Source organism: Rattus norvegicus, chromosome 20 (genome assembly GCF_021556685.1).
Source record: "Rattus norvegicus strain SHRSP/BbbUtx chromosome 20, alternate assembly SHRSP_T2T, whole genome shotgun sequence".
In the NCBI taxonomy this organism is placed as follows: Eukaryota; Metazoa; Chordata; class Mammalia; order Rodentia; family Muridae; genus Rattus; species Rattus norvegicus.
The window spans coordinates 14,289,743-14,306,999 of NC_141553.1; the positions used below are offsets into that span (position 1 = coordinate 14,289,743).

The 17,257-nt window shown below is 51.6% G+C and overlaps 1 protein-coding gene across 1 annotated transcript in view; it reads right to left on the minus strand.

Annotated features, from left to right (window-relative positions):
* The window catches only part of Bcr (BCR activator of RhoGEF and GTPase), a 127,576-nt gene that overhangs the window by 46,300 nt on the left and 64,019 nt on the right, over positions 1–17,257 (minus strand). Inside the window, 5 exon segments of the mRNA NM_001419609.2 lie at positions 1,696–1,756; positions 4,155–4,262; positions 8,259–8,444; positions 9,443–9,547; positions 15,325–15,497. Coding sequence (NP_001406538.1) covers positions 1,696–1,756; positions 4,155–4,262; positions 8,259–8,444; positions 9,443–9,547; positions 15,325–15,497 — 633 coding nt within the window.

Here is a 17,257-nt window from a genome sequence, read left to right on the forward strand (position 1 = left end):
TGAGACATGATGGGGCTCTGCCCCTGAGCGAATTCACCTACACATGGATCACCAAGGAAGTGGCTTGCTGTCGACTTGAACTATCTCGGGCACACTTGTCTGACTTGCTGTGTGACGGCCTGTGTGTGCTGGGGCTCTGCCGAGTCCCCACTGTGAAGACAGCCCTTCCTGAGTGCAGCTGCCTGACCTTGACCTTCTCATCCTTTCGGGCTGTGAGCCGAATGAACCCTTACTTGTGTGTATGGAGACTGAGCATCGGGGCTGTGCAGGCTAAGAGAGAGCTGTACGTACCACCAAGCTATAGCCCCAGGCCAAAAAACCCACTATTTTTATGAACTACTCAACTAAGACATGTGTGGTAGCTCTTATCAATAATCCCCCCACATAGGAGGCTGAGTCAGGAGGATAGCAGTGAGTTCTAGGCAAGTCCGGACCATGGTGTGAGACCCTGTCTCCAAAGCCAATAAAATAAAACGAAGAACTCAGTGGTTCTACTCAGTTGCAAAACTAGACGGCTACCTATGAGAGAAGAGAAATACAGTCCTACTTGCAGGGCCAGTGGAGACAGAGTGATGGTATTCTTAAAAGGGACTTTAAGGCGGCTGGAGAGATGGCGCGTCAGTAAAGAGTGCATGCTGCTCTTCCAGAGGTCTTGAGTTCAAATCCCAGCACCCGAGTAACAGCTCACATTTGCCTGTAACTGCAGCCCCAGGGGATCTAATGCCCTTTTCCAACCTCTGTGGGTACTAGGCACATATGGTGCACATACACACGTCCAGGTCAAACACTCAACACACATAAAACAAAAATAAAACTTTCTTAAAGTTTTTACAAAGTGTTTTAGGACGGGGCTCTCACTGGCCCAAACTTGCAATCCTTCGCGTCTGCTTCCTCAGTACCTCAGCCTAGAGCTGCGTGTCCCAGCGCCAGGCACAGCAATGTGTGTATTTTTTTCTTAGATAGGGTCTCACTGAGTATCCCGGGCCAGCCTCAGGCACAGCTTTTCCCTAAGTGTCTCCTGAATGCTGACATTACAGGTGTGTCTACCTTGCTGGTCTTCACAGTGAGACTTTAATATGTGATTAAAAAAAAAAAATACCATGTCTATGTGAGCTGCCATGTGGGCACTGGGAACCAAACCTGGGTCCTGCCTTCTGAAAGGGATGTTAAGGCTTCTAATGGCTGAACCACGTCTCTAGCCCCTCAGTAGAGTTTTTACACACAGAGATTAATTTATTTTGTGTGCGCGTCTGCACGCATGTGCACTGGACATCGGGCACAAGTGCGCATGTGGAATCTGGAGGGTAACTTTTGAGAACCGGCTCTCTCCTTCCACCATGTGGGCCACAGGGATCGTACCTCTTTAGGCACGGAACCAACCACCTTTTACCCGTTGCCCCACGATGACCTTAGAAGCCCCTGGTACCCGAGACCTCCTACAGTGTTTCCCTACTATCGTGTCATCAACAAACTTGTCTGGATCTCATCCGTTCTGCCTTGCTGGGACCAAAGCTGGTCTCTGCCCCTCTTCCTCCCTCTCCCTGCGTGAAGTCTAACTTGTAAGTAGGCTGCTGCGAGGGAGAGGAGAGTGGGGATCCAATGAGGTGTAGTGTCTGTCTTTCCAGCAATGCCCACTCCGTTGGAAAGGTACACACAAAGGCACAAACAAGCTGTTCCTCTGCAGGGAGAACTCACTTTCCAAAGAGTTCTTGGTAGTTGAGTCCTTGACGTCCTTGTTGCTTCTGGCCCTCAGGTTCTGTGGGGAGAAAGAGCACATCAGGCATCTTGGTGCTAAGCCCCTGAATAAATGTATACCTGCTATGGGGACAGGAAGGGTCTCTGGGGTCACCCTCCTAATTCGGTGCCACAACTAACACCTTGGAACTGGTATTGCCTAGCTCACCGAGGATAAAGCCTGCTGTGCACTTGGGTACCTTTCCTCAGAGGCTAACAGCCCCTGCAGTGGTTGGTCCTACCTATATCCTACTCAGCAGTTCCTAGAGGGTATAAGGAGCTAGGGAAGCTAAACAGGGAGACTGCAAGGTGCGGAGCTCACTGGAGCATGGGAGTGGCCCAAACGCCACATTCTCGTGGCCAGTGTAAGAGACCAGGTGACCTGGCTCAAGGAGACCAAGAGTTGAATCACACATTTGCCCCACACCTGACTCCAGAAGTCATCTTTATCAAACTCTCATTTAGCATTGGGAGAGCATCTCTGGTCTGACTGGATACCACTCCACACATCTCTCTCAACTGGTCTTGGGAAAGACTGACGGACCATTACCTGCCCTGTACTTGGGGGTGACCCTTCAGAGAGCCCCACACATGAGTACTGACAGTGCGTTCCACCTTATTCCCTTGAGTGGGGACCTCTCTCAGAACATGAAGTTGTCTAGTTGGCCAGGCTGGCCGGCCAGCAAGCGCCCACCTGTGCCTTCTAACACCGGGATCATGGGCACACAATGCCTTGTATGGCTTTTATGTAGGCGCTAGGGTTTTAAACTCAGGGTCCCGTGCTTGCGTAATGAATGTTCTCAACCGTGAGTCACCTTCTGGCACCTACATTTTCCTTTCTAACACTGCCTTTCTGCATGGGGATCTTTCCTCCCGGCATCCTTGTTTGACAGAAGAAAGAGAAGTCAGTCGGAGCTCTGAGGGAGTGGGAATTGTACAAAGGTGACAGTGACAATCCCCCAAGATGTCACATGGCTGCCCCTGACACTGCAGAGATACGATGGGAAGGGAGAAGAACCCTTGCGTAGAGTAGAGAGATAGTGGACCTGTGGGTGATCCTGACTGGGCTGCCAGCCTCAAGTGTCCTCCTGTTCACGTTCTCTGTATCTGAGGTGCTCTTTTAAGGCCTAGAGGTCCGCCACACGCCATGGCTTGAGGTTAAATGCAAAGAGGGAAGGAGCAACCGTCAGGCCTGGGATGGTGAACCCTGGGGATTCCTCTAGTAGAGGTCTACAGACACAGCAACTTTGAACCCCCGTGGGTGCTCCAAGATTGTTGGCAGAAAGCCACAAAGCAGAAGGCTTGTTCATGGCCTCTAGTGACAAGAATGTAGAGTAGATGCAGGCCTCCCATTGTGACGGTTTGAATAAAAATGGCCCATAGAGAGTGGCACTATTAGGTGAGGCCAGGTTGGAGGAAGTGTGTCACTGGGGAAAGAAAGGCTTTGAGGTTTCAGATGCTCAAACCAGACCCAGTCTGTTTGTATCTGGTCTCTGTCTCTCTTCTGGCCACCTGTGGATCTAGACACGGAACTCTTAGCTACCTCTCCAACACCATGCCTGTCCGCACACTGTCATGCTTCCTCCCACAACAATGATGAACTAAACTTCTGAACGGTAAGCCAGCCCCCCAATTAAATGTTTTCCTTTGTAAGAATTGCTGGGGTCACGGTGTCTCTTCACAGCCATAGGAATCCCAACTAAGACACCCGTGATAGGACACAAGGGTAGGGTTACAATTACTACAGACAAAATAAGGGAGTGGCCAGGGGACACGGCTGCTGATGTTTAAATGTATTTCCCAAAAGTTTGCACATCGGGAACAGGAACTCCTGCGACACACACTTACTGTGTCCGGAGTTGGGGTCTCGGAGAGGTGGTTAGGACGACATAGAGGCGGTAAGGTCATGAGGATAGACCTTAACTGAGTTCGTCTGCCTAGTCTATCCTGACATGTGACATCCTGTCATGACACAGCAAGACACTCACTCAACAGATGTACCTCAATGTGGTGGTCTAAATATGCTTGACACTATCAGGAGGCGTGGCCTTGTTGGAGTGGGCGTGGCCTTGTTGGAGTGGGCGTGGCCTTGTTGGAGTGGGCGTGGCCTTGTTGAAGTAGGTGTGGCCTTGTTGGAGGAAGTGTGTCACTGTGGGTGTGGGCTTTAAGATCCTCATCCTAGCTGCCTGGAAGCCAGTCTGGAATCAGGCCCTGCCCCTTGGGGAACAGCACTGTCAGGATTGTTCCGACTGAATCACAACTGTATCCTGCGATGGAGCTGACCCAGCGAACTCTGAGTCAGAGCCGGGGTTCATACCCAACCTTTAATCTGCTCTACTCTGTGGGAGGACACGGTGGGAGTCGGCAGTACCCCGGCCTGCACACCGCCGTCACCATCACGGCGCTGTACTCTTTATTACCTCAGAGATTTCTGCAAACTGAGCGTTGGCCTGACAGCACTTCTCTGCAGTTTCCATGGCCACTCCGTAGTTATCCACAAAGGCCCGGTACACGCCCAGCTGGCTGGCCTGCAGGGTGGAAGGAGGAGCGGGTGAGATGGGGTGGGATAGGTAGCCATTCCCCATCTTTCTGAGGACTGGGTTCTTGTGCATAGCTCTGGAAAAGACCCAGCTACGGCACGCGGGCTGCAGAAACCTGCTCTTCTGTGCAGCTTCCTCCCACCTGCTTCGCCTCCCCACATACCAAGCACGATTCCCTCCCCTGAAGTGACAGGTTGAGAAGTGAGTCAGAGCCCTGGACAGGTAATGGCCCCCTTTAGAGCTCCTTCCTTATTCCTCCCACTCTGCTTGCATAAAAGATGCTGTGCTCGAGGTGAGAATCCAGATGAATTCTCCCATGCAGGTGACAGGGAGGGGGCCGCCGTGACCATGATCCACGGATCCTGGTAACCACGGTGCTGTGTTCACATCGGATCCTGTCAGGCAGGTGAGGAACACATGGTCTGGCTGACTGGAAAGGGAAGCTCTTACAGTTGGCTGCCCGTCCTAAACCTCACAGTGGGGGGACGTGGCTCTTACAGACCCGGCAGGTGGAAGGGGATTGCTTTGAGGTTTCCCTCACTGAGCTCCTGTTCCGATACACACTCAACTAAGCAGTTTCCATGGGTAGGTGGAAGGGTATGTGGCACCACCACAATCATCTCTGGGTCTCACATCATTTGGGGGCAGTGAGGAAAAAAAAAGCCTAGTCTTCACAAGCAACAGCTTGCAGACAGAGCGGACGGACATGCTGGCTAGGTCTGAGCCTCTCACGGCAGCCACCTGGGGGCTAGAAGCCTGGTGCACTAGCTGTTCCCGGAGTTCTCTAAGTTGAGCATACATTTCACCTCCGTGAGCATTTGCATTTATATGGGTTTTCTCAGAGAAGTTGCTGCGAGCTTAAATTCCAGACCTTCCTTCGCTGAACAAACCACAACCATTAAGACTCGGAATACTCCTGCATCCACCCTGTCTTCCCTTTTGCAGGCCACTGAGTGAGGGCCTCCCGGCTGCCTGAGGGGTCGTGACGGCCTCTCGGTGTGGAGTCCAGAGCATTTCAGCCCAGGACCACTTGCATGACTTTTCTTTTCTCTTGCCTAAGAGCTCACTTCTTTCCAGGCACGAGAAATACTAAAAAATTAACTCTTATGTATTTGGCAATTGGAAACCGGAGCTGAATGATAACGGCATAAACGGGAGATCGGCAGTATCTCGTTAGTATGCCTAGGGACGGGCCAGAATCCCTACTGTGGTCATTCTTTACCAAAGAGACCTGAGGAAACGTCTGACAGACTCAGAGCAGCCTGTGCCCTTCGGAGAACGTCAGTTCAGGGAGCTGACACAAACAGTAGGAGCCTAAAGAGACATCATAACCAAACGCACATAACACTGGACAGGGTTGGATCCTGAATCAGACAGGGACTGGGGGAAAGGATTTTAACCACGAACAAGACCTCATTCGCTGAGAGTCAAGTACAGGAAAGGGGCACCGTGGCGGTAACTCAGGAGTCCAGGGCTCTAGAGAAGGCGCCAAAGTCGGGATAGTCTTAGGACTCCTGGAGGGGATGCTGGGCTAGCCTTGCTGCAGACTGAAAGGGTGGAGTGTAGGACTGTCTATCTGTCCTGGGAAGCCCTCAGCATTCAGCCCGAGTTAAAGACACATGGGGTGCTCATCAGATGGCCTGGGCAACAGCTCTCCCTTGCAGAGGGACAGCTGAAGAGCAACACACCAACCAAAAGTAACATTCTAAAACTTAAGTTCCAGCATTCCTTAGTTTTAGAAGACTGGGAAAGAGAAAAGTCCCCTGAGTGGTTTCATTCTGGGTAAGTGCTGGGTGTGCCCCAACCCCCTATCCTGTCCCAACACTATTCTTTGCTTTTCTGAAGGCTTCAGGATGAGTCTGTTCTTCAAGGTTTAATCTTATTGACACAGGGCTGGAAGAGAAAGGGAAAAGAGCCAAGAGCCAAGAGGAAAGCCTCACCCTGAACTGGGGCCACTGGGCTCCTCCTGCATAACCCTTTTCTCAAGATTAAAACATCCCATTCTGCACAAAGCTCCTGGAGTAGGAAGGTAAACAACTCAAAACAGATTCAGGAAGTCCCTGAAACTGACCAGATTCACTAACACAAACCCCCCCCCCCCCCGCCTCTTTTGCCAAAGTAAACAATAAGAGCTGAGCTTCTCTCAGACAAGCAAAGACTGAGAGCAGACCCAGATCAGCTGCCTGGAAAAGTCAGAAACCAGTCAAGCTGCCTGCAAGAGGTTTAGAGCAACTGAGGCACCCTAAAAGGACACTCTCAGAACACTCTCAGTGTGTTCCAGGTTCTCAGCTTTTGTGGGCTGTCACCTGTGCTGGGCTGGCTTTGGTGATGTAGCTGACAGTGAGTCATTTGTGCTCCTCATCCAGACTCTGTCACTCCAATAAAACTCACTGGTTCATCAAGTTGGACTTTGGTGCTATCTATACTTTGGTTTGTCGTGGGATCCCTGTCTGGCACAACTGAGGCAAATGGGGTGAGTAGGGTGTATGTGTGTGTGTCCAGGAAAAGTTCTGTCACAGAATTCTGGGTGCATGGCACCCAATAAGGTGTGTGGCTATGGGTCATTTTCAGGAACCCTGCCCTTGGACCACTGTTAAGCCTGAAGAACTATTTTCTGCATGGGGAGAAGGTCCCAAGCAAAGTGTGTGTGTGTGTCAGAAGCACGACCAATCTAGGAATTAGGATCAGCCATCATTAGAAAGAGACCAGGGCTAGCGCTAGGAGGGGTAACCTCTCTGCTGGGCAGTTCTGTCAGGAACCCCTCCTTTCCTGTTCCTACCCTGTACTAACGTCTCCCCCGGGCACCTGTCAGTTTCCTGGTCAGTTCTGATCTACTGAGGACTTCCAGAAACCCTAATCTGTTGTTTACCTCCTCTTGTCCTCTGGTTTGATGGCCCCTCATGGCCGGCAGATGTACTCTTTTACGGCAAATAAAAACACGGGACTCACTCAGTCTTCCTTGCTCAGTCTCTTTGAAAACAGGACCTGCTTTATGGGGCGACCTCAATGCAGGTAACATGGTGCCCTTTGATGTCACAGTGGGACCCAACTCTGTAGAGAGCTGTCACCTGATCCAAGCCTCTCTGTGGAGGCTTCTAGCTAGGCACACACTCCCTCTCTTCTTCCTCTATTTACCATTTTGGCCAGGTTGGACCCCTAAACTCCTGGGCCCAAACAACCTTATTGCTTCAGCTTCCCAAACGGCTGAAACGACACGTACGTGCCTCAGACCCGGACTCACATGCTCCCAATCACCTCTAGGCCTAATCCATGGTAACCACCATGTAAATAGCTGTTGTGCTGTATTGTTTGGGGGGTAGGGGGGTGATGATGCCAAAGTAAAGACTGCACACACGCAGCACATGCACAACTCTATCTCGGCACTGGGAGAGTCCAGGGTGCAGAGGGGGAGACCTGCAGACACAGGGGCTGACCTGTAACCAAGCCCCAGTGTGCTGTCACGTGTAGCCAGCTCTCCAAGCAAAACGCCGTTCTCCACTGAGAGCCCAAGACTGGCTGTGCTGGGTGGCAAAAAAACATTTTAGTCTCAAACACATCTTGATCCGCATGAAGCCTGGAAACCCCAAGCAAAACAGTAGGGAGCCGGGGTTGGGGATTTAGTTCAGTGGTAGAGCGCTTGCCTAGGAAGCGCAAGGCCCTGGGTTCGGTCCCCAGCTCCGAAAAAAAAAAAAAAAAAAAAAAAAAACAAAAACCCACAAACAAACAAACAAAACAAAACAAAACAAAACAAAAAAAAAAACAGTAGGGAGCCGAGATCAGGTCAACGCACTCGCTGGACTTCAGCTGGGCTGGCCATGTGTCCCTGCACCTCTCCCTCCCAGCGGCCTGCCCTTTGGCACCAAAGCTACAGATACACCCCAGGCTCTCCTTCCCACTGTCTCCTGGATGTCTCCCTGGGACACATGTCCAAGGGACAAACCTCGTCCCCAAAGCCGCAAGTGCCAGCGTACCCAACTGACTCACCAGCTTCTGGAAGAGGTCACCCACGCGCTGCTGGTGGCTCCACTGTTGTACGCGGGGAAAGAGCCCGTCATAGAACTCCTTGTGGATCTCGTAGAGCTCAGGCACTTTGAAGAAAATGGTCTCAATCTGCTGGCTGGTCAGCACAGGCTGAGACGTGGTGGCAGCGGCTTTCAGAGGCTTCATGGGCTAGAGGGTGGCACAGGTGAAGTGGCTTCATTCATTCATTCACTCATTCATTCATTCATCTAGCTAGCTAACCCTGTCTGTGTCTGTCTGTCTATCATATCTATCTATCTATCTATCTATCTACCCACTCATCCGTCCACCCATCCATATATCTATCATCTGTCTGTCTGTCTGTCTGTCTGTCTGTCTGTCTATCTCTTTATCTTCCTATCTGTCTGTCTACCTACCTACTCATCTGTCTGTCTATCTATCTATCTATCTATCTATCTATCTATCTATCTATCTATCCACTCATCCATCCATCTATCTATCTATCTATCTATCTATCTATCTATCTATCTATCTATCTATCTATCTATCTTCCTATCTATCTGTCTGTTTACCTACCCACTCATCTGTCCATCTATCTATCTATCTATCTATCTATCTATCTATCTATCTATCTATCTACCTACCTACCTATCTACCTACCCACCTACCTAACTACCCATCTGTCCACCCATCCCCCCTATCTATCTGTCTGTCTGTCTACCTACCCACTCATCTGTCCACCCATCCATCCATCCATCCATCTATCTACCTACCTAACTACCCATCCGTCCACCCATCCCCCATCTATCTATCTATGTATCTATGTATCTATCTATGTATCTATGTATCTATGTATCTATGTATGTATGTATGTATGTATCTATCTATCTATCTATCTATCTATCTATCTATCTATCTATCTATCTATCTATCTATCTATCTATCTCTATCTCTTGGTATTGCAATCGGGCCCAGGTAGGACCTTGGCCATTCTGGATAGACAAATGGCTTTATCACTAAACTATATCCCAGCCCTATTATTTTCAAATCCCAATGGGGAAAAAAAATTAACTAAAAGAAAGGGGAAACTTGGCGGTTGAGGTCCCCAGTCGGTATCTCCCAGCCCTTAGAGAAGCTCGGATGCCCGGGATGAGGTCTGAGGGGAATCCCAGCAAGGGCCTCCTCACCAGCAGCAGGGCCTCCAGATGGCTCAGGTATGTCTCCTCGCTGGCCAGGATTCCGGACAAAACCCACTTCCTCATCTCCAAGCCCTTTTCCAAATCCAGCTCACTCTGCAGGACAGAAGCAGAGACATCAGCTCCCTCTGAGGACAAAGCCCTCAGAGACGGTCCACCAGGAAGGAAGAGGGAGGTACCGATAGCCTTGGTACCCATTTGGCCATGCGCTTGAAGTCACTAAATTCCAGAGGCTCATCCAGTCGAGGGTCACCTGCGGCCCCCACAAAGTAGGAAACGAGGACGCTGAGCAGACCACAAGGCCTCCTCTCCTTCTTGCCTTGTGCCTGGGACCAAGGAGTAGCTGCCTTGATCCACACATGAAAGGGAAAGGAGGCTCTGACCCAAGGTGGGCGTAGCCCACGGGAAGCCCAAAGGTAGCTGCTCCAGGAGGGCTGAGAAGGGGTATATCAGAGCCTACTGCCTGCCATCCAGACTCCTGCTATTTGGAATATGTCTACTGCTCCTTGCCCTTTGCCTGATGTGTGCCTCACCAGGATTCCCTGGCTGTCACTACCACATGGACCTTGGACCAACCAGGCCTCTAGGTAGCACCACCTCCTCCCTCAGCAAGCTGCCCTTCCTGTGACTGTGACCGCTGCAGCTGTGTGTCATAGTCCTCCTGCCTCTGAGGGTAGGGTGGCCTTCAGGCTTAGGGCTTTTGTCTGATCCTGCTTTCTCTTGCTGGTAGGAGGGACTCTCTCGCAAGCAGATTCTGGGCAAAGTACCTCAGCCCGTCAACTTCCCAGATCAAAACAGTGAAGCTCTGCTGATTTTGTCTCCATCAAGACAGAACGGACACACATGTTGCAGCATGTTGACATGGGGGGGGGGGGGCACAGCCTGCACGACCTGGGAGACCATGGGCCGATGCCAGGTTATGATGGCACTATAGACTGACTGCACCCATGTCATGCCCCCCATTCCTGCATTGAAGTCCTGAGTCCCACAGGCTGGGGATGTGGCTGGATTTGAGAAGTTGAAATGAAGACAGTGGGGCGGATTCTAGGTCAGTATAACTAGCAGTCCATAAGGACTGGACTATGGGTCTGTCACACAGAGAAGACATTTGATCCAAGAGGAGTTATGTACAGCCATCCACTCATAGATTCAGGAGAGAACACTCAGAAGAAAACACCTCAGCAGCAACTGGACCTCAGCCTTCCGTCCCCTGACACCGCTGAGAAAGCGCACTTCGCACTCCTGATGTTTAAAGGCCACCGCTTGGGGTGCTTTTGTTATGGCACGCCTAGCCGTCCAGCGGTGGTGGTGCCAAAGGCAACAGAAAGTGCTGCCTGGTTTCCTGGCCACTCCTTGCTTCTCTCCCCAGCCACAGGTGATGTCAGAGGTTGGCCGTGCCCGTGGAATCAACCACTGTGTGGCACCTGGCCAACCTGCCCCACCTACAGGCAGAGGCGGATGCCAGTAAGGGGCGGAGCCCGCATCCACGGAGGGTTAAAAAGCCCCGCCCACTCCCTCTTCCAGTTTCCTAGCGCCAAGAGCCGACTCTAAACAGCCGTGTTGCCCCACCTCCTGGGACTAAAACAGGACTGTTGACTCCACCCCCACCTCCCTCCATGACTCATTTTCCTAAATCATTAGAGGAGAAGTGTGATCGATGCTGACATGTAGAGCTGAGGGGTTCCTTCCTGGGGGCCGGCAGGCAATCCCATACCATATGATGCTTCGCCACATCCCTGGTCGCTACTTCATGCAAAGGTCTCTGGATAGGACCTGTATGACCCGGGGTGAGACTGACTGGGCTTACGGAAGGACCTGACTGAGGACAGCTCAGGCTTCAGGGAGCCTTGCAGTTGGACATTAGGACCCCGCTATGGACTCCCTGTGTCTTAATGACTCTGCTGGTCCTTTTCAGGGAAGTCTGTCATGGTATAGACTGCAGGTTAATCAAGAAGAGCCCAGGGTCAGGATTCAGGGTCAGAGTTTAGAGCTAGGGTTACCAGGGAGCCTCTGCATGGGCCTTTATCTTCTAGATATAAACTGTCTAATTCTTGTATCCTACCTGGATCCCTGGGGCTTGAACCTCATTGTCACTGCCACATGACGTGTGTGTGTGTGTGTGTGTGTGTGTGTGTGTGTATGTGTGGCGTGCCTAAGCTGTGACCATGCAAATGTGTGTGGGTGGCAGCCATCACTCTGGGGAAATAACCCACCCAAATGGGTCCCTGCAGGTAAGACCAGACGGTGGCTTCCACAGATAGGAGCCTCCAGGGCATAGCTGTGTCTGAACTCGAAACTTCCCGTGCTTGGAACACAGTGCCCAATTAAGATTCATTTCATTCATCGAATCTCAAAGGCCTGGCTAGGTCCTAGTTGGGGCCTCATCTTTATGAAACCCCGAGGGTTCTTTCAGAGTCTCAGTGATCTAATTGGGAAGCAAGCAGGTCCCAGAAATCCAGGACTGTCAGCTGAGCTCGTCAAAGGCAGGTACTCAGGATCTGATGGAGTGATGCTCACTTCTCGGCCCAGTGTAATGGCAGGTCATCAGAGAAGCGGCCTCCATCTCTCTCTGCACATGCCTTCCACTGTGACTAGATGATACTCCTATCCCACACAGGGAAGGGGTTAGGGAGATGGCAGGCCTTTGACAGTGACAGCCACCCCCAACATGCAGTCCTCCTCCTTAGTTTCGAAGAACAATCTTGCTACTGTGAGCTCCAGGGAGACAGTGGGGTGCAGGGAGGTCAGCAGGGCCAGTGACGTCCCTGCCCAGCATAAGACACTGCTGCCTGCATAGATGGGAGTGCCTGGTGGAAGAACCATGCCTCATCCCACCCACACCGTTTGGAAAGCCAGGAGGAAACACTGTGTGTGTAAGCAGATGGCGCCAAGTCCAGTTCTCTTCATTCCAAGGGTGAGGCCACCTGGCCCAGGGATGGTGCTGGGGTGGATGGAGACAGGACTGGAGAAGAGGAATCTTCTTAGATGGAGAATCTTTTGGGGATCAGAACAGAGCTGATGGTATCCCACAAGCAGCAAGAGAGAAGTGAGCAGGGGACAGGGCTGTCACTGGCTGTTTATAACTGAAGCTGTACACGCGGCATTCCTGTAATCAGGGTCCTACAGGCAGGGAGGTCCCTTCTAGGAGGAAGCTTCGGGTAAAGGGCAGCTGGAGGCTGACATAGAGGTAGGGAAAAGCCCTCAGGAGTCCAGAGACAGGCAACCAGGAATGGAAAGAAACAAACTAGACTCTTGGTAACAAAGTAACAAAGGTTACCTAGCCCACAGGTGAGCTGCCGCTGGTCTATTAGTAGGTCTTTCAAGACTCTTCCCAGGGGAGCTCACTGATCAATCAGGGTGCAGCTTTCTCTACTGTAAGTTCATAGTCAGCACAGCTGCTGACCAGAGGGTGTCCTCTTCTAGTTTAAATAGGGCCAGGGCTCTCTAAGTTAGAGGCTAGAAACTGCCCTAGAGCCCAGCTTGCAAGGGCAAACCAGTCCTCCAGAAGGGGAGATCCCAGCACTCAGAGCTGGCTCTGTTACTAGATACTGTGTCAACAAACCCACCTCAGGCCTTCTCGCTGCTGCCGCAGTAAGGGGTGCCAGGCCTCTGCCCCACCCCAATGCAATACCTAACTCCTTGGGGAAGATGCTGACTGAGAAGCCCTGAGATCAGAAGCTGCACTGAGCTTGTGTGTTGCCATGGAATCCCCAGGGAAATTTCTCTTAATGTTCAACCGGTCCAAAAGGTACCAGGTTGGCAGCAGGGAGCAAACCAGGATTTGGGAGGCAGAAGAACCTTAGGCAGCAGGGTAGGGTGTTTCTGGCCCCAAACCCACCACATTCCCTAAGGAACCTAAGAGACATCAGGAAGCCAAGGGTGTGTCGGTCACCAGAGCCAGGATGGAATTCTACCCTTAGGGCTCTAAGCACTAAAATAAGCATCTAAGCAGGAGCTGCCGGGACAAAACTAGGTGACATGTCAACCCTCCTCATTTAGAACCCCCCTGCCACCTCCTCTGGTGGAATGCCTGGTGAGGGAGGGGACGCTGTATACCTGTTTGTGCAGATGTGCAATATCCTGCCACGGGAGGCATGTTTGATAAACCCCTAAGCAGGGCAGGAGAAGGGAGACAAGGCTCTGCACGGAGTCTACAGGGATGAGATGGGTGCTAAAAGGCCACCATCTGTGCCGGGAGGCCAGCAGAACAGAGGCCAACCTGTACCGGGCCTGAATCAAAGAAGTAGGTCAACTTGCTCTCAAGGGTCAAGAAGGAACATTAAGGCTTGGGTGGGTGGTGGCAGCTCTCGGGAGATGGATGGACAGAGATGTAAGCCACATGTGTCAGCAAAGGGACCTGAGTGAAAAGACACATTTCTAGGTCTTTGTTACAGCGAAGGTGGGGAATGTGGTGCTGGGGTTGGAAGCCAGGGTCATGTGCACGTTGAACACGAACTCTACAGACTGAGCCACACCCCTAAGACCCACTCTCAAACACAAGGTAAGCGGAAGGGAGAAGATGCCAAGGGCCCAGGAAGACAAAATGGCCAAAGGCAAGGAGAAACTGCTTTAGGAGAAACTTCATGCTCAACTCCATGAAGGGAGAATCCAAGGAGTCAGAGGAAGACCTGTCTTAGCTGTTTCCTGTTGCTGTGATTTATAAAGAAAAATCCTGATGGCACTTACTACACAAACACGCATGCATGCACCCATGCACACCCATGTGTACCCATGCACGGGTTATGGGATAAAGTGCTTATGTGCTGGAGATCACAGTCTATCACTGTGTGGGAGTTAAGGTGGCAGGAGTGTGAGGTAGCTAGTCAGTCATATTACATTCAGAGTCATGGGTAGAGAGAACAAATCAATGTGTGTATGATGGCGCTCCACTCGCTTTCTCCGTAGGATACCGAGCCTGGGGAATAATGCTGCCCATGGCGAGCAGGTCCTCCCACATGAACGAACATAGTTTCGATAAATCCCTCAGACTATCCTAATCTAGAAAGTCCCCATTGAGACATTTTCACTGTGTCAAACTGGCCATTAAAATCATCCCGGGAGGTGTCCCCTCCCTCCACTGAAAAAGTTATCTTCAACAGTGCCCCAGCCCATGGGACCACAGAGTGGCTCAGGACACCGTGCTGGCTGGGCAGATTCACTGTGGGAACTGCTCTGTGAAGTCTGCAAGTGCCTCGGGGTGATGTTCCCGGGAGAGAAGGCTGGCCCATACAGTATGCTACGTGGGGATGTGGCAGATGGCCTCTCAAATATTCCACAACTTGTTAGCCACGTGACCTGAGAGGAAGCCAGCAACTGACATCGTTTATACTTCGGTGACGTGGAGATGACAGCAAGATAAGTTCCCTGGGACTGTTGGTGAGGGTCAAGTGCAAACTCTCTGGAAGGATCTTGGTCAAACGAAGCTACTGTGAGGACCTTCTCTGTGGAAAAGAGAGTGAGTCTATCCCTTGAGCGGAGGGTCAGGGCCGGCCTAATGTAGCTGAGCACTCCAGTGGGGACTTTCACGTAAGTCCTGCTTGCTCAGGTGGTGGCCTCTGGCATGGCTCTTCTCGGCCTTACAAACGCATGCATCCTCCCTCTCTAGGCTCAGTTTATAAAGAAGCCCGTGGCCTCCCTGTGAAGTGTACGCAGAGGGAGGGTTGCTTCCCGATTCACGACAAGAAAGGAGCTCTCTATGATTCTATAATGGTACCATCACCTAATTGCTGTTGTGTCCCCGGACAAGGAGTTAGTTGCCTTTCAGGACATGGCCTCCTCCATGGAAGCGGTGGCCTGGTCCCGAGCAGAGCCCAGTACCCATCCGGACTTCACGTCTACCCCCTACGTCTGGCAGGTGTGCCTCTCGGACTCACCGCTTTGGTGGGCTCCAGGGCGCCTGAGGCTGGGCTGCCCCTGCCTTTGCTGCTGAGGTGTGGCGAGGAGGAAGGTGAATCATCGATGTAGGGCAGCCCGTCCTGGTGCCGGCGCTGTTCCTCAGCCTGGTCTGCAGCACAGCCATATCCAGGTGGTGTTCCAAACGAGGAATCTGTGTGTACAGAGGGGCGACCTGTGTTAGCAAGAGCTGGGGCGGGGGTGGGGGGCTGTTTCAGGGCTGTCTATGCCCCACCTGTCCAAGCAGGGGCCCAAACTGATAGCATCTCTGTCACACACAGGCATCTCTTGGGGACTGCCGTCACTCTCAAGACCTGCTACTAGGCAAAGGCACAAATGGAGGGAAGGGGCCGGCTACGGTCTGTATCCTTGGAGGCATGACTGTCCCCGGAAGTGGGCAATGCAGGGGACATAACAAGTAATGTCTAGTCTCTGTATAAAACACACATCTTTCCTAGCACGCGGCTCCTAAAACCATTAGACTCTCCAAAGTGATGATTACATGCTATATCAGTGAGATGACTGAATAGCTCAGTGTGAGGGCTGGCTGCTGGGGTGCGTGGAATGGAGGACCAACCATGTAATTAGAGGGCTGGGACTTTCAGCTATGACCCTGGCCCTCTAGGCAAGAAAAAGGGCTGAAGGGTAAGTCAATCATTAGAGGTCAGTGACATAACCAGCCATGGGTATGGAAGGAAACTTCTATAGAAACCTAAAAGGCAGGGTTGGGGGGGAGAGTCTCTTGGCTGCTGAATGCACAGAAAAATGTGCTAGGCCACCCCACTTTATAGCATGTATCTCCTTTGAGTTGTGTCTCTTTCTTTTTCTTCTTTTAAACCATAAGCTGAAAATCTAGTTAGGAAACTGTTTTCCAGCTTTCTGCCTCCAGCCACCCCTGCGTAATTGATCGCGTATGAAGAAGGGTTTGTGAGAGACACCGCCCCCCTCCACTTGTACGTTTAAACACAAACATGGTTTACGACCACAGGATTAAAAATGGTGGGATGGGGGGGGGGCTGGTCTTACGGAGCTCCTTAACCTGGGGGATCCAATACTGTCTCAGACGGCATCCACAGAGAACTGTAAGATTTCTTGGTGTGAAGGAAACCCCTGCATTTGGTCACAGAAGGATTCTGTTGTGAGTGATGAGAAGACACACAGGGGCTTATCATATGGGTAGGGGACCTGGGCTAGGAGAACCCCAAATTCAAGGATGCCTTTGTATGGTCCCCATACACCTATCTACGGGGATATGATGGGCAAAAGGACCAGAGTCCTCTGAACTAATTGTTAGCAAACCCAGGAAAAGCTCATCACGATCCTGGCCTACAGCCCAGGGCTACGACCCATAGAACCCTCTTGCCAAGCCCTTCCCGTAGACACACAGAAGCAAAATGCAACCTATCCTTTGCGTCAACAACTTTATGTAGACAGCCAAGACACATGGTAGGTTGGCATGACGACCCAGACAGTGCTAGGTACCAGACCAGACATCCAAGCTGGTCTTGACCCTTGATAGTGCCAGTCCCCTGCAAAGTCTTTATACGAGTGAGGGTGCTAAGCTGCATATTGTTGCACCACAGCTTTACCCCCAGCATTTGGGAAGTAGAGGCAAGTGGGCTACCCTGTTCTACGTAGAAGTTCCAGGGCAGTCGGGACTACAAAACTGACCTCATCACAAAATTTAAGTGGGGGCTGGGGGGATAGGGATCAGGGGGCTGGGCTTGGCTACACCTCAAAGCCCCTCAAGTGATGCTGACAGTGAGGCACACCTGTTAGAGGCAGAGGACTCTGTGACGTCATCTCTCCATGGGTGCCTACAGTTTGCAACAGGGCCTAGCCTGAGACCTAGCAGGCCAGCTCAGGTTCAAGAACTAGCAACTGTGAACAGTGATTACCGGCAGGGCCTGTGGT